This window comes from Miniopterus schreibersii (genome assembly GCF_964146895.1).
Source record: "Miniopterus schreibersii genome assembly, chromosome: 9".
NCBI classification, from domain to species: domain Eukaryota; kingdom Metazoa; phylum Chordata; class Mammalia; order Chiroptera; family Miniopteridae; genus Miniopterus; species Miniopterus schreibersii.
In genome coordinates, this window is record NC_138118.1 from 79,405,019 (window position 1) to 79,426,649 (window position 21,631).

Genomic DNA, 21,631 nt, shown 5'->3' on the forward strand with positions numbered 1-21,631 from the left:
TGGGCCTCACCAGACACCAAATCTGCCAGCGCCTCGATCCTGGGCTTCCCAGCCTCCAGAACTATGGGAAATAAATGTTGACTGTTTAAGTCACCCAATCTACAGTAACTTGTTGCAGCAGCCCAAGCTGACCGAGAGAGTATGCTCATCCATTTCCTACCGGGGTACTATTGGTTTTTTTACTTAATCACCTATTACCTTTTCTTTCATCTTCTTTTCCAAATTGTTTGGCGTTTAATTATATATGTCAAAACGTTACATAGATAGCAACCTTTTTTAGGGATAATGGTATTTTCTCACCCTGATATTATATAGGTAGTCATTTATATTTTCTATTAGTATTTCTATGGTTCAACTGCTCATATTCAATCATGATGCCTTGACACCTATGAAAAGAAATCTAATTTTACTTTTCAAAGGGTAAACCAGATATCCCTTGAAATGTCACCATTATCATTGTAAGTAAACAACCTAGAGAATAACTCATGGATGTCTTCTTAGTCTTCTATTTTTCTCTGTTGTAACTGTGTGATACATTTCATGTAAGATAATGTTTGTCTATGGTAAGTCTTCCCATCCTCATTTGTTCAATTTTAATCAGCTTCCCTGCAGGAAACTTACTCCTTTCGTATGACATACTGAATTGGCTTACACAGGAATTTTTTTTTAAAAAAACCTATTGAGGTTTCACACCACCTGAGAGCTAGATCTCCATCTGGAATGGAACAAGGTGAAAAAGGCCTTGAAGACTTCAGCAACCTTTCCCAACTACTACTTACATTTATATAAATTTCTGCACATAATGCATACATTACTGAAGAGTTTAAACAAATATCCCATAAGACAGTTTACCATAATTGACCTTTTATTTAAAAAAATTACAGGGAATTATTTCCAGCATATCTTATTTTATAAAAGTACTGCTTATATCAAACATTTTATATCACTATTAATTCCATTGAAGAGCTGCCTTTTTTTAAGTTACGAATTCCAATCAATGGGATACTTGCCCTTAAAATAGAAAGTTCCCATTATCTATTCAAATGTCAAAATTAAGATTATTGAGAAGTTTATTGCTTTATGCTGGGCAAGATGCTACTAGCACATTTTAGGTAAATAATAATCTTTTTTAAAACTATGAGGTCATTCTGTTTAAAACTTTTAGGATAATTCACAGAAAATAGATAATATTTATTCAAATTACACATTAAAGGGCTGGGCTATTATAGACACATGTGAAGCAGCTCTTTAAAGAAATAAGATGGACATATAGGTCTGCCTGGTATAATACACATAGTTGAAATTAATAAAACCTGGAAGACCAATGTTGTTAAGCTATGTTCTGTTAGGATCTTTTATATATAAAAAAAAAAAAAATCACACATTTAGTAGTCCATTTGTGCTTAAACTATTCGTATGCATGAGAAGCTTAAAGAAAAAAAAACACCTCTGTACATGATGGTGAAAAGAAAGTAATAATTCTTTTGAAATTGCACTGTTATTTAAGTCACGGTCCTAAAGCCAGACCCTCCCTGCAGCTGGCAGTTTTCCAGATCTAATTGGCAACCTGGGGAGGCCCCTCCGGTATCAGTGAAGTGAAGAAGCTGGTGATGAAAGACCACGCTGCCGCCACCAGTCCCGGCCTCTGGAGCGCACCCGCATCTTCCCCTGCATCTTCTCCACTCTCATCCTCAAGCCCATCATCCATGAGACGCTCCTTTCAAACAAAACAAGAAATACTCCTAAGTGATTAAGCAGCCAGCAAGCACTTAGGCCAGAAGAGGAGCGTTCAGGACTTCCCTGTGAGAAGGAACACGACAATGAAACGTCAAAGAGGTACCCAGCTGGTCTGTGGGAGTCTCTGGGAAACCCCAACTGACGATTCCTTGGTGTTCGCGTTCAAGGGTAACTGCCTACGTACTGCACTAAATTCTCCTCTGTGCATCGTCCTCTCTGTAGCTGTGAAGGAACATGAGTTCTTCCAACAAAGTCTAACACATGACCAAGTTCTCCCAGATGGCACCACGCAGTGTATGGATAACCTTCTGCACGTGTTGTTCCACGAATACTCATGGACACCCCGAGACTCTTTCACCACGCTGGCCCTCCCTAGACAACGCTGAGGACACACCTACATTGAAAGTACACAAAACCTCATTAGCGTACCATTTCTTCAAGTTCTAGGTTGTTTGCATTCTGCCCGTCATTCACGTCAGCATTATTGTTGGGAGCCTGCTGCTGGCCGCCTTCTTGCCGAAAAGGAAACCACCCAGCTTGGTGTCTGTTTGGTAAAATGAAAAGAAAATAAGCCACAACTGATTTTATTTGTGAAATTATGAAATATTAGTGTCCTACAAGAGAAAAATGACTAGAACAATATTAAATGAAAGGACCATGTCGCCCACTGTAGGCTTAGAACTGTCCCTCTCAAAGCAATGACAGCAAACAGAAATCAATTTCAGTCAAAAAGTCTATCAGGGGCTTAACTGGCTCTCTGCTAGGCATGAGAACATGGCAGGAGTCATAAAATCTTTTTTGCTATTTTTCAAAATGAAATTCAACTAGATAATTTGTTTGCTTCTTGGGGAACCAGGGGCCCAGGCAAAGTTATGAAGAAAAAAGCCTGACTTGTGCCTACAGGACTTACTATGGATGACCATAATTAAAAAGAACATCCTTGTACAAGAATGAATTATATACTTCCTCAAGTTCTAAATAATTGATGGAGCACATTTAGTTAAATTAACAATTTTTATAAATGACAATAAAGGGAAAATTTGCTTCTAGACAATTCTGATAAATGTTCTCACTAACATAACCTGGTTTGCTTCTGATGCCAGACCTATGAAATGCAACATTCACAGTCCCTCACCCAACATTCATGAGACACGACCATGTGTCATGTGCTGCACTGACACAGTTTCAAAGTCATTAAAAGGAACCACAGAAAAGTAATGAACGTGACTCACAAATAAACCAGCAGCATGGCTCCCATGACCATGACAAAGCGGCTGAAAGAAGAGTAGAAGTACACGATGCTGAGGAGGATGGCCGCACGGGAGAAGGTGTACATCCAGTCCAGCCAGTCACGATTGAAGTCGTCTTCATTCAGCACCGGGCCCCCCTGCGCGTTCATCTGCACATTCTCATTCAGGGGTCGGTTTTCTTGGGCCACCAGGTTGGGGGCTGGTGGGGGTTCTTCTCCAGGAACGTGTGCCAAATTCAGAGGCTGTGGAGGCGCAGGCTGGGTGGGGGTGGCATTTGATGTGGCCTGAGCTGAAACTGCAGCTTGACTAGAAGAGTCACCAAAATAAATATCAAAAAGGGAAGACCTTTATCACACTATATGATTATTTTTCAAAACTTCCTGGGTAAGCCCTATGTACTTTTCATAAACCTGATATGGACTATCGCTGCCCCTGCCCGTTTCTTAGGTGAGCACAAATCTCAGTGAAAAGCTGGACCAAGACTGTGGCAGGTGTGGCTCAGGGAGGGATGCTCTCGGCCTGGCCGTGGAACATGGAGGGGAAGCGGGGTAAGAACAGCCGTGTGAATCACTGTTTTCTCCCCTTCACTAAATTTTTTTTTTTTTTAAATATATCTTTATTGATTTCAGAGAGAGGAAAGGAGAGGGAGAGAGATAGAAACATCAATGATGAGAGAGTCATTGATCAAGCCCACAACCCGGGCATGTGCCCTGACCAGGAATCGAACCCTGATCGCCTGGATCCTAGGTCGACGCTCAACCGCTGAGCCATGCCCGGCCGGACCTTCACTAAATATTTTAAGGTAATGTCCAGATCTCTTTCCACTAATGGCCCCTTCTGTCATTCTATAGGGAATGAATACCCCACACCCACCACCTCCCCCTCAGACCCAGGTTTCCAAAGATTTTTCTAAAAAGTACATCAGTCATTACCCTGTGTACCCACTGCCAGTGAGAAATGGTTTGTATTAGCATTCTGAGATAGTAACTAGATTCCAGATAACAACCCCTCAGCCCCAACCCTGACTTTTGGGAACTTCGCCTGGGGACCACTGGTAGAGACCCTTTGTCAACTTATAAAGAATTATGGTCCTGAAGTTTAATCAAAAAATGATATATCTGGAATTTAAATTATGCAGTATAGGAGAAAGTTATAAAACAACACTGCCATGACTGATAAACACTGAAACTGGGTGATAAGTACACAGTGTTCATTTTACTACTCTATTTTTTTATATGTTGAAATTTTTCTACAATCAAAAGTTTAAAAATCAAGATACCAAAATAAAATGAAACAGAAGTTTCCTAGGCTACAAAAGCCTTTTTTAACCTGTACGCTAAGACCTTGTATCTGTTTAGGGCTTTTTAGTTCCAAAACTTCTGCTACCTCAGAGATACTCTGAATTCATAGATGAGTTATTCATAAAATGTGAGAACTTGAGGCTCAAAAGTTGAATGATATACACAAATTATATGATTTAAAAGCGAGCTAGAATAAAAGCCCCACTTATCTTACACAGTCCTTGTCAGAGTATGAATGACACAGGGGTGTAAGCATCTAGTAGGGTACTAAGCACAAAGCAGTTCCTCAAATGGTAACTATTACCATGGCAACAGGTAAGGCATGAACAGCCTGCCTGGGGTCATGCAAGAGAACATGGGAATACAAGGTTCATAACGCACGTTAGCTTCATGGGAGAAGGTCTAGAGGAAGGACAGGTACAGACTTCACACTGCAGACAGGAGAGCCATCAATTTCTTGGGGGGATGGGGAATGACTGACTCGATTCTGTGTTGAGCAAGTTAACCTGGCAGATTGGATGAAATATAGTAAAGAGCCTATTAGGAGAAAGAGCCATGACAATAAAGTGGGTCCACTGGAAGTAAGATACAGAGGAAGGACGGAAGCTAAAAACCACGTTAACTCATCTGGGTCATGTGTTGGGTTCAGGGATAAGAGAAGCAGAATTCAAGCTGAGTATGAGCTTGGAGGATGACTAAGAGACAGTGTCACCCGGCCGGGCATGGCTTAGTGGTTGAGCATGGACCTAGGATCCAGTAGATCAGGGTTCGATTCCCGGTCAGGGCACATGCCTGGGTTGCAGGCTCGATCCCCAGTTGGGGGCGTGCAGGAGGCAGCCAATCAATGACTTTCTCATCACTGATGTTTCTAGCTCGCTCTCTCCCTCTCCTTTCCTCTCTCTGAAATCAATAAAGATATATTAAAAAAAAAAAAAAAGAGAGAGGGAGGCAGTGTCACTGACAGGAAGTCAGGAAGAAGGCACTTAAGAGCACAGTGGATCAAATTTTAGACACACTGAATTTAGGGAAGAGGCAAATTTCCCTGCGTAGCTCTTCCAGCAATTGGGTGGAGATTCAGGATGAAGCACAGGAGATAAAGAACCAGGAGTCATCCACAGAGAGCTAACAATAAGGCCACGGAAGAAAGAAACCCAAGAGGATGGCTCAGGACTGAATCCTGTCTTGCCTACCAGACCGACTATCACAGGCATACGGTAGGTACACAAACACATCTAACTGAACGAGAAATGCTGCCATGTAGAGGACTATCACAGAACACAGAATGAGTGATCAGAAAGATCAAAAGAATGAAGATGAAAACAAAATCACAGAAACAGGCGAGAACATTAAAGAGAAGCTGGAGTGTTAAATGAATGCACAGGAGTCCAGAAGAAGTACCATATAAATTTTTGGAATATTTGCTCTAGTTCTGTGAAATATACCATTGGTATCTTGATAGGAATTGTGTTGAATCTGTAGAATGCTTTGGGTAGTAAGGACCTATTAACAATGTTAATTCTTCCTATCCATGAGCGTGGTATATGCTTCCACTTACTTGTATCTTCTTCAATTTCTTTCTTCAGTGTCTTATAATTTTCTGGGTACAGGTCTTTTCAATCCTTGGTTATATTCATTCCTAGGTATTTTATTCTTTTTTGAAGCAACTGTAAATGGGATTATTTTTTTAGTTTCCCTTGCTGATAGTTCACTATTGGTGTACAAAAATGCAACTGATTTCTGGAATATTTATTTTGTATCCTGTTATTTTACTGAGTTCTAGTAGTTTTATGGTGGAATCTTTAGGGTTCTCTATTTAAAGTATCATGTCATCTGCAAATGATGACAGTTTTACTTCTTCCTTTCCAATTTGGATGCCTTTTATTTCTTCTTGTCTGATTGCTGTAGCAAGGGCTGCCAGTACTATGTTGAATAAGGGTGGTGAAAGTAGACATCCCTGTCTTGTTCCTGATCTTAAGGGGAACACTTGTAGTTTTTGCCCATTGAGTATGATGTTGGCTATGGGTTTTGTCATATATGGTCTTTATTACATTGAGGTATGTTCCCTCTAATTCCACTTTACTGAGAGCTTTTATCATAAATGGGTGCTGGGCCCCGCCGGTGTGGCTCAGTGCTTGAGTGTCAACCTATGAACCAGGAGGTCGGGGTTCGATTCCCAATCAGGGCACATGCCCAGGTTGTGGGCTTGATCCCCAGTAGGGGGCATGCAGGAGGCAGCCAATCAATGACACTCTCTCATCATTGATGCTTCTCTCTCTCTGTCTCTCTCTCTGAAATCAACAAAGACATATTTTAAAAATAAATAAATAAATGGGTGCTGGATTTGGTCAAATGCTTTTCTGCATCTATTGATAGATCATGTGGTTTTTTGTCCTTCATTTTATTTACATGGTGTATCGCATTCATGACGTGTAGATATTGTACCATCCTTGCATCCCCAGAATAAATTCGAGTTGATGATGGTGTATGATCCTTTTTAATGTATTGCTAGATTCAGTTTGCTAATATTTTATTGAAGATTTTAGCATCTATGTTCAGCAGGGAAATAGCCAATTGATTTTTTTAAAAAGTATCTGCTGAGATGTTGGTGAACTCCTCATAATAATTTTTAAAAGCTAGTGAAATACATCAGTAAATACAATCCCAAATCAAGTTACTTAGGATACAAACAGAAAATAAAGCAAATAACACAGTGAGTAACAAAAGGAACTGAAATTCCCTTACTATTGCATGTAATACTGGTGAGCGTACATCTGCTGCCACCACAGCACCTGCAGCGGGCTGAGCGCGGGGTACACTGGGAATCCGGCTGCAACAGCTTGCCCAGGAAGTTGGTTATCTACATTTCTGCCATAAAGAAATAAAGACATGTCTTTGAATGCTTTAGATGTTAAAAGCATTTCATTTCTGAACTATAAGTCATCCTACTGAATCAGAATGTGCATCTTAACAAGATCCCCAGATGATTAGCACAGACATTAAAAACTAATATAGTCCTCAATGATTCTGATGTATGAGCAGCTTTCAATAGCACTGCTCTCCTTAACCCTCTAGTTCTCAAAATATGTACTCAGGTACAGGAATAAATTCCAAATGCACTTTGGATTACTGCAGAGGGCTCCCATGACAGTGAGGAAAAATAGATTCTGAGGCAGCCACAGCTTCCAGGAATTCACTCACCCTTGCATTACGTACGGGAACTGGTGACTCTGTGCGGGGTCGGTCTGTGCTTGGGGAAGGGTACGCTGCCTCAATCCTTCGGAGGAAGGACTGACAGCTAACGGCAAGGTTTCTTGACTGGATGATGGAGTTGATGATCCTGACTGATCTGAATTCTACAAACAGAAACATAACTATTTTTTCAAGAAGATTTAATTCCTTACAATCATGAGATTATAAACATGTTGCTAAAAACGTACTTATGAAATCCCTCTGCAAAGAGTGAATTTTAGGAATTTACTAATTTGAATCTTGTGCCCGGCATAATAGGTAGATACTTTAATTCTGATGAGACTAAAGAGTTCAGAAAAATAAAAATTGCTTAACAGTTCATTTACCAACTAGAAAAGGCTAAGTAGTGGAGTAATTGTATACAAAAAAGAGCACAGAGAATTGAGAGGATTAAATTACATGCAAAGTTCTTTTCACGATGCCTAAACTTAGAACGTGCTCAATAATGGTACTAATTACTGTGTCATTTAAACAGTCACTATGTGGCAGGTACTGTATAACATGCTGTTAGTAACACACTGGTTTAAAATTATGAGGAATATGCTAGCAATCAGAAGATCTAGAATCTGGTATTATCTCTGACATTAACAAGGAACATCACCTTAAAATTTCACTTAACCTCTGAGTCTCAGCTTTCCTACAAAAAGCAAGATTGAACTAGATTTTTAAGATTCATTTCCATTCTGAACTTGTTTATAGATACCACCAACAAATATTGTTGTTTTTCTTAAATGAACAGGATAACAATCAGGATGTTTAAATTCTCATGCTCCAATGATGTCAGAAGCTCCCCAGACTCAACAACTTTAAACAATAAAATCCCTTGAAGATCACCCCACCTTGTTACTATCTGAAAATAGTTTATCAAGTGTCTTACGTAAATTTAAAACACAAGTATATTTTATATAAATTATAGTTCTTCAGCTTAAAAAACTTGGGTACAGTATAATGTGAACATCCAAGTTTGTTAAAATTGTGTTTTAGCTGCACTACCTTCCGACAGGATGTCTTTTTAGCATGTGTACCTTCCTACGTCCTGCCATGTAAAAGGTCCCAAGGACACTGGTCTTTTGCAAAACTAACAAAAGCTTTCTTTAGTATGTTACTCCACACAAAAGAGATACCAAACATCTTACTAGAGAGTCTGATACTCGGAAAGACTTCTTTTTTGGCAAGATTTCTCATTAAATGAACCATTAAAAGGTGGTTAATTAAAAATTAATAGAGGAAAGGTCTAGTCACTTGGCAGCCCAGCCTAATTTCTCTAGAACTAAGAATTTCTGACCTTCTTAGACAATACTTTCATGACTAGATTTTTAGGACATTTTCAAATCCCAATGAAATTTCTGTCATAAAACACTGAATGGAATTCAACTTTATTTGCCTTTGATACATTTCAGATTTCTATAATACACCTTGAAAAACTGAATACATATACTAAGGACAGGAAATCATGGCTGAGGAACCACTAGACAAGCCAGAGGCTTTTTTCTCAACAAGAAGTGGAGCAACACAACTGTGTCCCACGCCTACACACAGCACTTCCTGCAGGTGCCTATGCCGTCTCTTCCGGTGCAGGGTGGGAAACAGATCCAGGCCCTTGGTTTACTGACAAAACACAGTTCAGTTTAATGTAAGCTAAGCTCCCACAACTGGTACTAGAAAATACTTACCAATGAGGACATACTAATGAAATAGAGCAACTAGAGGATCTAGTTCTTAAAGAAGCAGTTAACTAGTATCTACTGGAAGATCCTCCACGCATCCCCTCCTTACACTTCGGCTTGACTCTTGCCGAGAAGGAAAGTATACTTAGCGGTATAGAAGTCCCTGCCCATGAAGTTTAGAGCAAGCCTTCCACTCAGCCAATTCTTTTCTCTCACCTTCAAAGGTGCCATATAAAGCTTTTATGGGAAACTAAAAATAATTTAAAGTAAAAGGATTTGGGACAGTGTCTAAAACTTGTAGAGGATGTCTAAGTTGAAAAGTTTAACTATTAAGAAAAATTTCCAGAACAATTTTAGGCAAATGAAAAAGGTGGGAGAAATGAATACTCAAGTCTGAAAGAGCTGAGTAGGTTAAATAATTTTTCCTCCTGCAGCTGAAATGCATGCCCAAATCCAGTCATTTTTTAAAAATAAAATTCTTGCCCCAGCCAGTGTGGCTCAGGAAGTTGGGTGTCGTCCTGTGCACTGAAAGGTAGACAGTTTGATTCCGAGTCAGGGCACATGCCCAGATCCCCAGTAGGGGGTGTGCAGGAGGCAAACAGTCAATGTTTCTCTCTCTCTCTCCCCCCCCTTTTTCTAAAAATATTTAAACATAAAAAATAAAAAAATAAAAAACCTGCCTAAGAGGATTTAGCATACTTAAAACTGAAATAACTTAATCCACTTTGAATAAAATATACTATATTCAACACTTTAAATATTTCTGAATCTTTAGTGGCCTTAGAGTTTATATTATATAACCATGTCATAATTCTGTTTTCTTATTATTTTAGTAATTAAACTCCTGAAGATTAGATCTATTACTGACCTGCATACAGGGGACAGGTTTCAACAGATAACACTGTATACTGGATTTCTAAAAACAAAGTTTAAATGCCTGACTCAGGCCATTCAAAACACAATTTCACAACCCACAAGCTCCAATTGTTCTGTGTGGTTTTTTTCCACTTAAGTTTTTAGAGACAAAAAGGATAATCAGTAAACGTCAACATTCACTCCTCCCAAACCACTCACAGAACTGTTGCTGGACACCGACGCTTCATGATCTTCTCTACTGGTGCTGGACTGCGGAGAACTGGGAGGAGTCCGGGAAGTACACACTAGATGAACCATATGATACTCATCCTGCTAAAATTGAAGAAGGTCACACTGAAAGGGCAGCACTGGGAATGCACAGTCAAAACGTCAGCAGCAGCGAAGCTGAAACACTTAACTCAAAACTTAAGTTCCTTTCTAGCACAGCCATTTATTAGTAAGAAATTGTTGTCATTTGAAGGTGAATTTGCCATTTTAGAATTTGGAGCCCTCATAAATTCTGTATTTTCTCCATGCTGGGAAAATGGTCTAAATACTCAGTAACTGCTGTATGAAAAGCGACTACTCTGTCTACAGAGGAGTCTGGAAGCACGCAGTGCTATAAAGCCGTGTCAGTGCGCCCTACTATTTCAACATAAAAACATCCAGCGCCTTGATATCAGAACTGGAACAGTCGCTGAAGCTTAGACCTGCACACTTTGAGTCATAAAAACATTTCCATTACTTAGACTCTGCAGCTATAATAAAGAAACTCAAATAATTTCACCATAATTTCATTTGCCTTCATTTTAGCGAGGATTCTAGTTTATTTTTTAGGTCAAACACTGGTTTTATCCACAATACTTATATTTAAATAGAACACAGATTTGAACCATATTTTGTAAAAAGTTCCTGTGTTTCCATAAACCCACAACTATGACTGAAGAAAAATATTCCAGTAATGATTCGGTTGACATTGTAACTTCACGATTGAGTACTTACGCTGAGGCGCGAAGCGAGGAAGTAAGGTGCAGAAAGGAAAGAGAATTAGAGGGCAGAGAATACGGGACCGCTGAGTAACTTAGAGAAAGAAGAAACAGAGTATGATGAAGGAGGACAGGGAAGATGCCTAGTCGTGAGAAAGAGGACAAGGCGACCAGAAACAGAATTTGTCAACTGCCTGCCAAACCTAGAATTGTGCTTAATTCTGAGGTGAATCCCAGAACAGTAAGAACCAGCCCTTCCCCTAAAGAGGCTCATGACGCTGCTACAAGACCAGACTAGTGCATCAGAGCACAACTGGAGAAATATACAACACAGTCTTTTGCACAGAACTGAGAAGCACAACTACAGCTGCTCTAGTTTAAAGAAAGAAGTTAATGGGGTTAGGATGCTAAGAGGCACCTCCAGAGACAATCTGACTTGAGATGTGCCTAGCAAGGCAGACAGGAGCACTCGTGATTCACACTGTACCCCCGCTGCTTCAGAACACAGAACAGTAAAAAGCACCCTGGTTTCAAAAGTCATATTAATTGAATTAACTCATAGTACTCGTTCACCTTTGGGGAATGTTTCTATAAAGCATTTTATAACAACAGGTAAAACTAATGGCAGCATTTAATTGAAAAAAGAAGGGGCGACACTGACTTTAACAAAAGCAGTTCAAAGATCTATTCAAAATGCAAACAAACTATTCAAAATGTTTTCTATCAGGGGCCAACAGTCCTTTGACTGAGCATTTTTATTTTAAGTCTTCTGGTAGGAAACCATTTCTGACAGCGAGAACCTTTTAAAAAGTATTCGTGTGTGAACTTGCCATCTTTGGGTTAAAATAATAAAATGAATTTCTATTTCAAAGAGTATATGGCAGCAATGTTTTTAAGCATAAAAACGGAGAAAAATGAACAGGTGAGGCACAGGATTTTTAGGGTAGTGAACTATTCTGTATGAGACTCTAATGGTGAACCCATGTCATTATACATTTGTCCAAACCCACAGAATGTACAACACCAAGAGGGAAACCTAATGTAAACTATGGGCTTTGGGTGACAATGATGTGTCAATAATGTTGGTTCATCAACTGTAACCAATGTACCCCTCTAATATGGAATGTTGGCAGTGGGGAGCCTGAGCAGGTGTGGGGGCAGGGAGATAAGTGAAATCTGTACTTTATGCTCAATTTTGCTATTAATCTAAAACTATCTTTAAAAAGATAGAAAATCTGCCGCAAATTCCACTATCTTTGAGAGAGAAAGAAGTTATTAAACCACCTTGGCAAACTGAAACTACATGATTAAAATGAAAATGACAGTAAGAAGTCACACTGGCAAAGTTAAAATGTCAACTATCTAAACAGAAGGAATATACTGGTATAAGACTTCTTAAAGTTTCTCAGATGATCATAAACAAGGAGAGTACACAAATTTCCTAGATCAGTCCAGACAACATTAAGAGCTAAGCCAAATATCTAAAGCAAAATATCAAAGCTATATATCCATAAACAAAAAGCAGCATCGTAAATGCAGAAATGTTATAAAAGTATAAATTCTGTAAATAAACATGAGTTAAAAGCTGCCATTAAAAAAAAAAACAGCATTCCAGATAATTGTGAAAATCTTATTGAAATATATTTTTGCTCTAAGCACCAGCATTCAAGGTCACTAACTGATAGACCAATTGGGCTTCCTTCTCTTTCTTGCCCTGAAATTAGACTCCTAACCCAAGCAACTTGTATTAAAATGTCATGCAGTTTGGTCAAAAGGGATAAAAGAGAGGAGACTGTTCTCAGTGGAAATCCTTCACCGCTCCTTGAACACTCTACTCCTGCACCACGGATAAGCAGATAGTTTTCCTACACAAAATGTCAGCTACCTGAACACAAGCACATGGTCCTCGTGCAGATGTAGCTATCAGATAGATATACAAAACTGCTACCTAAACTAACCGGAATCTATCATTCTGTTCTTTACTTCCTAGTTCATGTTTACAAGTTATGCTACCTTGGGTTGATTTTAAGTATCTAAAAACTGAACTGGTTGGATATCGATAAAATTCCAGAACAAATCTCCTCCCACACTCTGGCTGTGTTGGGTATGGAGTAGTGTTAGAAATCTGCTTACTTTTCTGAGAATGTCTTTCAGCTGCAGATGATCGGGAAGCAGTCTGCCCGAATACACCAATCTCTGATCCTTCGTCAACTAAGAAATGGGACAAAGAAAAGAATTCAACTTTTTCTAATTATACAAAATAAATGCTGGGAATAACATGCCTAAATATGGGTAAACTCCCTTTAGGCACAAATAAGCAGAAAACTGACATATTTTAAGAATTCTGTTTTTCAAAATTCCACTTAAGACATTAAGAATTCAGCAAATGGTAGCATATTTATTGTAGACAGAATAAAATACACATAATTACTAAGTTTGTTAATGACATTAACAAACAAAATATGCCATTAGCAAAGTTACTTATATGCTTTATCCTACTATACACAATTTCAAAATAGGAACAAAATCGGATGAAGTTTACGATTTCTTGTGGCTTTCTTCTGTCCTTACATATATCCCACTAGAAATACTGTGTTTCAAAATTACTTGGGATAATTCCTCTCCCAGTTATGTCACCATCCTGACATTAAATTATTGTGTTGCCATTGAGGGATTACATTTTGTTATTTACTTTTTTAAAATTATATGGCAAAAGAGTAAAAATTATAGAATGAGGTACACTGAAAAAGGTTTTGTTTCTGCCCACTCCCTAATTTTGAATTACCCTTCCACCATTTCTTTTTAACAGAACAAATCCAAATATAAGCAAGCATTTCCCTTATTTTCTCACATAAAAAGTAGTACACTCTACCTAATCTTATGTGCCCCATCCTCTCACTAATATACCCTGGAGATTACGCCTTAGCAGTATTAGGATGTCGTCCCCATTCTTTTTGATAGGTGTGTAATGCTTCATCATATAGAAGTGCTACTGTTTACTAATGGATATTTGAGTATTTCCAAGCTTTTGTTATTATTCAGTGTCCTTCTTTCATTCTGTCCTATTTATTATTTATTTTTGTACTCCCTCAGAGTATCGTGCAACATGGAAATCCCTAGCGGTCTTGTTAAAAGCAATCTTGGTGGACAGTAGGGTAAAAATTGAATTGGGATGAATATTAGAGAAAAGGAGAGTACAGTAAGACACATCTTTTAAAAATGTAAATCAACCCTGTCACTATGATGGATTCCCACCACATTGGATTTAAACCTAATTCCTTACCATCACCAGTCAGTCAGTCCCAGCAGATCTGGTTTCTGTTTCTCTCCAGCCTCCTCTGATGGTATCCTTTCCACCTCACTCACTAGCCATACTGGCATTCACTTAGATCTCCAATATGCCAAGCTCGTTCCCAACTCAAGATACCCTACCTGCATATTCTCTCCCAGTTCTTTCATGGCTAGCTAAATTACCAAGCTGGAAACACCTTGATGGGACTCTGAGTAGCCTAGAGACAGACCCACACCACCCCTAAAAAACAGCTGCTTAACCAGCTGACCCAAAAAACTCTGCTACCCACTAAACAGACACTGCTAAAAGGCAAGGTGAGGAAAGCTCACTGGCTAATACAATATGCAAAATTCAATCATAAACTGTGGAAGATTTTTCTCTTTCTACAAGGTTTACATATATTATCTAAAGTATCTGACTTTTCAACATTTAATCAGATATCAAAACCAGCTAAAATACTATATGCAACCCTAAATCATGTTAAATATTCCCAAGAGTCTGGTCGTTGAGTTTTACAAAGCCAGCAACACTTTTTATTTCTAAAACTCCCCTAGTTGGTATCAAAAGATTACACTTTTTTATGTGAAGGACTAAATGGGTCTCTCATAATTATGTATGGCTTAAAAAATCATGTTCTTAATATATCCAACTTCAACATAACCAAGTAGCTCAGTAAAAGCAATCTACAACTTATATGTTAATTCAAAGCACTATGACCCAAGTCCCTTGAAAGTAGTAACTACTAACATTTCAGACTTGCATACAGCTTTAAAGAGCTGTTCCCAAGACATGCACAAAACATCATTTCTGTGGGAAATGAATTCTGTGGATTTGTACTGGAACACATCTTGCACTCCCACTAAACTCAGCCCACCTAAAGCCCCAGGAAATTCAGAAACACTATAAATGGAAGCAGCTTACCCAAACTGTCTCTACCCCTTATCTCCTTGCAACAACTGTAAGCAAAACCAGCACAGAGAGCTCAAAGAAGAATTTCCTCTAGAGCTCCAAAGGGACATTCCCTGCTTAGCTGTTTCCTCACAGGCCATTCACAAAGCAAGTATTCGTACAACAGAGAATGCCAGAATACACTGCCTGCTATGGCTCACACAGGCCAGCAGGGATGTGAGAAGACAGGGCAAGGCAAAGCACGTTGAGGTCTTAAGATAGTAAGTTCCCATATCTTCCCCATAATTTATCAAAATAAGCAGAAGTAACTGTACACTAAGTTGATATGTATTAGAACAGTATTAAGGCTGTGTTATCCACTCTTTTGCAGCTGTTAGATGACAAACCATCTAAACACATAGACCTCTTTTTATAGTTCTTTTAATTTGAGAGAATATGACTGAGATGGTGAAGTCTCAAAAGGCCTTTCTTAATCTTATTACACACAACCATCATATATAATGTGAGTTTAATGGTTAAGTGCTGAGGCTTGCAAGTCAGACAAACTTGGGTTCAAATTCAAATTCTACTACGTAGAATTCTATGAACTTGGGCAGGGGAAAAAAGCTAATAAAACTTAACATCATGAGGTGTGATGAGAAATGAATGTGATAAAACATTTATAAAATTTAAATAAAAAATAAGCAGAATGCCTGGTACACATGGTAACCACTTAGTAAATGGCAGTTAAAGTAGTTAAATAATAGTTAACTATTATTTAGTAATATAACTATAATAGTTATATACAAACATGTCTATCAATTTAGTATTTATGATGTAAAGGAGAAAAACATAAAAGAGAAGTTCTGGGAAAACCCTATTTTAAAAAGCACTGATGCATGACTAAACAAACTTCAAAGTACTGTTATTTTCCCAAAAGACATTAGAAAAAGGCTACAAAGGGGTTAAATATAACAAATTTTCACCCACATTCATTCAAAACTTTTAACTTTTCATCAGTCTTCACACTCAATTTAATATCCTTTGTTCAAAAAGTTTTAAAATTTTGAACTATCCTGCTACATGACATGAAACCCTCCTAATTAATGTACTAAAATTTTATGACAATAGTCTAATAAAAAATTTTTTTTACGTGTATGGATTACAGCCCCTTTAAATCAACAGTTCAGAAGTGGTTAAGCAGATAGGGTTTTTAAATGACCTGCCTAAATAAAATAATAGGGAATTACAAGAGACAAAACCTCAAATTATATTACACAAGCTATTTTCACTGGTAATGAAAGTCAGGCAATTTGATTTTGAAATGTTGTATTTTCAGAATAGAACTTATACAACTGCTTCTATTCCTGTTTCTTCATTTCTAACAGAATCTCAGAGCAAAGGAACAATTTGAAAACACAGCACAAACCTCCCTAGCTTAACAGGAGTATAGAAGACCTAAGTAATGAAATTGATTGCTTTCACTTAACAGTATGATGCGCCAAGACACAGGAAATCTACCCTGAACTGAGGGACATGTTGAGTCTCTGTATCCCCCCACTAGACCTGAGCTTCGTAAGAGCAAAGGACTCTTACTATCACCTTCATGCTTGGCATATAGACATTCAAATGCCAGGTCAATGAAATCCCAATTAAATAAATAAATGAAGCTCAAGAAAGTGTGCTTGGGTGGGGGAGGAGTAGTATATTTATTGTGGGTTTAGTGAGGCAAGGGGATTGAACTTAAAATATCCATGTGGAGACTACCTGTGATTAAGTCAAGTCAATATATGACCTTAAAATTAGAATCTAAAGATTTTACACACTGTTGCTGAATCCTGTTAATAGCATGTAGACACGTGGCCTATCCTTATAGAGATCCTAAAAGGACAATTTCAAATCTCTATTTTTCTCTCCAGCAGCTTTCATTTATTTTCCTAGTAGCCACTGCCCACAGGGACCAAGGAGTCTCCACCTACTAGCGACCCATCAGACCCAGTTAAGAGCAGTGTTGACCAGAGCCGTCAACTTCTCTACTTCTTACTGGGAGACAAGTGCTTCTACCAAGTACTGGAACCCTACTCTGCCTCCAAGTCCACCCACTCTGCGCCAGGCAGATGTGCAAGGAACAAGGCATGAGAAATTATCTCTGTTAAATACCAACACAGCACTTGAGATACTCAAACACAGAATTAATGGTAAGTAGTCACTGTGGGTGGTCCTGAGAACCTAAACTTCCTGTGTAATGTATTATGTTAGTCATGTAACATTGCTTACATTGCAAAACTACCTATGGCTTTGGGGTATCATTAAACAGTAGGTCTGTTTAACAACTGTGATACTTCAAATTCTCCTGTGATAAGTTAGAATGTAAGCCTGTCAAATCTAATCACCATACAAAGTTTTCAGTGAAGTTCTATGAAAATAAACACAGGTGCCCCACCCCCAGGTCCACTCACTCCTATTAACCTAGAAATAACCTTCAGATTTTGCAATTCACTAGAAGACTTGCTGGAGAAGGGAAAATGTCAGGTTTGCCATAGTTAGGTAATTACTAGGCTGCATATTACTTGTACAGCCTCAAAAAGCATTTCTAGTGTGTCCAAGCTGCAGGCAGGTAAGGAAGGTGGGGTGTAAAGAAGTTGGCAACAGCTCAGTCTCCAGCAGCTGACTGGCCCACATGAGCAAGGACAGCCCTGCACTGTAAGGTTAGCACTGCAAGGGGTGGTGCAGGAATGGCAGACCGGCTTCTCACTCCTCTTAGAAAATTTTTACAAAAAGAAGACAGTTTTAGAAAAGTGAGAACTATTGGTCTATCATAGTGCAAACCAAGTCCCTTTTTTGGTGTAATACTAAAATACAAAGATCCTCACGAGTACATCCTTGAGCATATACACTGGGACATAGTACTATGTAAGTCTATTCCCTTAAATTCTGACTGTTCTGACCGAAAAGCTATTTTCCACTTCAAAATGTGCAAAACAAACCATATGCAATAAGAAATCTTTTGTAAAGCAGAAATTTTTAAAACAAATTCTTATCCCGTGTAAACTTTTTCAAACAAAAGATATGAATAAACTCGAGTTCCAGCTAGTTTATTCCAAGTACTCAAATACCTCAGGGTTTTTATTTCCTGTACTAAAAATATTTGTATCACAAGGTGCTGACAGCTAATGCCAACTAAGAATTGTTTTTCTAAACCTCCTATTTTTGCAAAAGCCACAATATTTCTGTAATTATTCTAGAAATCTAAACTGACTATGATAACCTGAAACAGTCCTAATTTATCAGTATCTGAATGTAGATCAAATGCCTTCTTTACTTATCGAGCCTTCTTAATTATCAACTATGTCCTTTTACACCTACCTCTGAGGACAGATGGAGCTGTACTCTTCGTATTTTATTGATTATCTTTGCAATACCCAGATATAATTCAGAATGGAAAACACTGCCACATTGATTTACAAATGGCCATATGAAAGGAATAAAAAAGATGTACCAAATGGTGGAGGTAGAGAGGGAGTTGAAGGGCTGTTGTCTTCTAAATTAATGAAATTTCTGTGTCCAGTACAGGAGAAAAATGAGGGAGGGGAGGGGCAGAGGAATGTGACTCTAAAACTCGTAACTCTTTGCTTCTTAGAACACATATACTAGCCTTGAAAGTGTAATTTTTATAGGGGCACATACTTATTTCCAAGGAAAAAAATTGCTCTTCAACAGTGAACAACTTTCTGGGCCAGGCGCTGAAAGTAAAACGGAATTTTAGTCTAAAAAGCAAAAAAAGCTTTAATATGAACTGAAGTGTTTCTTTATCTTTTTTTTTCTTAAGGATGCATGTCATCCCATATTAGGTTGATGATTTTAAGTCCACGGAAAAAATGGTCCTTTTTTTTATGCCTACCAATTCTTATGTCCCTTGATATTTCTGTATACTCTTATTAACTGAACCTCATCAGGAAGATATTCATGATGCCTCAGACACTCAAGAGACACATTCAACTTCGGAACTCAAATTCTTCGCAGTCTACCAAAAGAGGCCTATTTGATTCAAGAGGGGAGGGGTGAGCCAGGGGAAGGTGAGTCCAGGGCAAGACAGGCTGCGGGCCAGGGCAGCTGCGCCCAGCTTTTAGACACTTACTGGTTTGCTAGGGTACACGTTAGACAGATGCGTTTTTAGTTTCCCCACGGTCCAGTTCAAGAAGCAGCTAATAGTCTGGTCACTGTATTTCTGATTCGGTGCTTTAATGATGAGGGTCACAGGAATCTCCATCCCACTTTGGTCCATGGTGCCCCCCAAAGCCGAAAAGAGTCAGGAGGAGCAGCAGTTAAGAGCCCAACGGAGACTAGGTGGTTCCTCCCGGCGCAACTGGAATGGGGACGGAAGCTAGCGGGTTAATATTTCGCGTCCAAGTCAGTCACCAGTGCCTCGGGCGATACAAAGGCCATTGCCGGTACGAAGGATGATGGACGGTGGCGGCGGCGGGGTCTGGGGGCCCGGCCGCGGGTGCAGCGTTCCCCGCCAGGTCCGGGCTCCGCTAGGCTCCACCGGACTCGGGACTACGGAGGGGGCCGGGGGGAGAGAGAGAAATCGGTAAGAAGGGAGAGGTGGGGGCGCCACGCCCGGAGTCGCCGCCCCGCCCCCGCCGCGACCCCCGAGCTGAGACGCAACAAGGCCCCGACGCGCCGGCCCCGCCACGCGGCTGGAGAGGGGCCGGGGCTCAGGGCGGCCGGCCCGCCGGGCAGAGGTACCTGAGAGACGGTTGCGCGGCCCGCCACCACCGCCCTCCGCGCCCAGGTCGGGCAGCCGGCCGCACGGTCGGGCCGGGCGTCCTGCGCGGCGGCCGCTCCCTTCCTGCTGCTCGGCGGCGGCCACGGCCAGCGCGGGTCTCGCGAGGCGGCGGGGGCAACGGGAGAAGTTGGCCGAAGGGCGCGGCCGGCTGCCCGCCCGGTCCCTGGGGCAGGGCAGGAGCGGGGCGGGAGCGCGCAGGGCGGCCACCAAGAGGCCAGGAGCGGCCCTGCGGCAGGTGGCAGGAGGGCGGGGACTGCAGCCGAGGCGGTGCCGCCGGCGCGCACGGTTTGTTGTTGTTGTGAGCCAGGTCCGGGCCCCTTTAAGCCGGAAGCCGAGGGCCGGAAGTGCGTCACGCGCGGCCCACCTGACGCGCGGCTCGTCCGCCCCGCCCACCACTGCCGCGCGAGGGTTCCCTAGGACACCCGGGCGGAGCTCCAGACCGCCCCGGGGCGCTCGGCAGGGGGAGCCGCCGGGGCCTCGCCACCAGCTCAGCTGGCGTCAGCCCGTCCTGTTTTGGCCACACCCCGAAGATCTGGGAAGGGTTCCTCCTTCCCAAGAGTTGTCCCTGCGAAAGTTAGCGTCTGCCTGATGCGAAAGCAGCCTTCCCGAGAGGCCTAGGCCGCCCGCCCGCCGCGCCCCGAGACCGCGGGCGCGCAGGCGCAGAGGCTTTCCGGTGAGCCCGAGCGCCGCCCGCCGACCCGGCTGCGCCTCCTGCGCCGCTCGGACCGAGCCGCGAGCCCGGGCCGCCGCCCCCCGAACGCCGCGGAGGCCGGGGCCGTGTGAGGGAGCCGCCTGGGGCAGTTCTCGCCTGGGGCAATCTCTCGGATAAAGGCTAATTTCCATTTCTTTCCCCTCGGTCTTCACAAAGCCGACCGGCGTGTCCGGACCACCTGCAGCGTTATTCCCGTTTCAGGGTTTAGACCTGGGAGCGCACAGGCCGAGTCCACTGCCAGAGCTGCCTTACTCCCATTTTCTGCAGTGTGGGAGTCGCTGCAGTAAGTTCAGGCTTGTTAGATGTGCGTTTTCCCAGCTCCAGGCTTCCACTTAGAGGATGCAAGCAGGTAAATGGGGGCCTTTGGGGAGCTGGTCTCTTTCCTCGGTTTCAAGGCGGTTAGTGAGGGTTAGCTAGCACTGTGTTAGTGACCGAGGGCATGTTGCTCTCAGCAGCTCTGCGGCAGGATCCCTTATCCCCTCCTCCTCTGCTGGTTCTTTGTGGCAGGACACCTGCCCTACCAGCCCAACCCTCTCAGTGCTCTTCTGAAATCAGAGGAAGTCCCCTTTATTTCTTGTCGTGGAATAAGGGCAGCTTGCTCAGGTGTCCCATAGCAGAAGTCTGCTGGTCTTTTTCTGCCTAGTCTCTAGTCATCCTAATGGAACCTTTTTTCTAGCTAAAAAGTGCTTTTTTAGACTCCATTACATCTAGGGGTAGCCATTTGACACAATTCTGGCCAATAAGATGGAAGTTGAAGTTGCTCCTGGGGCTTCTGGGAAAGCTTTTCTATAGACATGTTCTGCAGATCAAGCTCATCCTGGCCCTGCACCTGTCTTTCCTCCTGGAGGGATGGAGGTGCAGCAGCCATAGTTCAGTCATAAAGCAACAAACAGGAGAACCAAGGC

The 21,631-nt window shown here is 41.2% G+C and overlaps 1 protein-coding gene across 2 annotated transcripts; it reads right to left on the bottom strand.

Moving 5' to 3' along the window:
- Nucleotides 1-847: 847 nt before the first annotated feature.
- Nucleotides 848-20,332, bottom strand: HERPUD2 (HERPUD family member 2). 2 transcript variants are annotated; one of them, XM_081146433.1, is made up of 9 exons: nt 19,975-20,332; nt 19,364-19,782; nt 13,179-13,256; nt 10,279-10,392; nt 7,487-7,641; nt 7,031-7,153; nt 2,970-3,293; nt 2,167-2,281; nt 848-1,717 (listed from the first exon to the last, which is right to left on the bottom strand). In XM_081146433.1, exons 2-9 carry the CDS (start codon nt 19,508-19,510, stop codon nt 1,556-1,558), a joined length of 1,218 nt encoding a protein of 405 aa, XP_081002559.1. In that variant the 5' UTR covers nt 19,511-19,782; nt 19,975-20,332; the 3' UTR covers nt 848-1,555. The 2 variants fall into 2 exon arrangements, with proteins under 2 accessions (XP_081002559.1, XP_081002560.1); XM_081146434.1 differs by having other exon boundaries at nt 10,279-10,389; nt 19,975-20,269.
- Nucleotides 20,333-21,631: the final 1,299 nt, after the last annotated feature.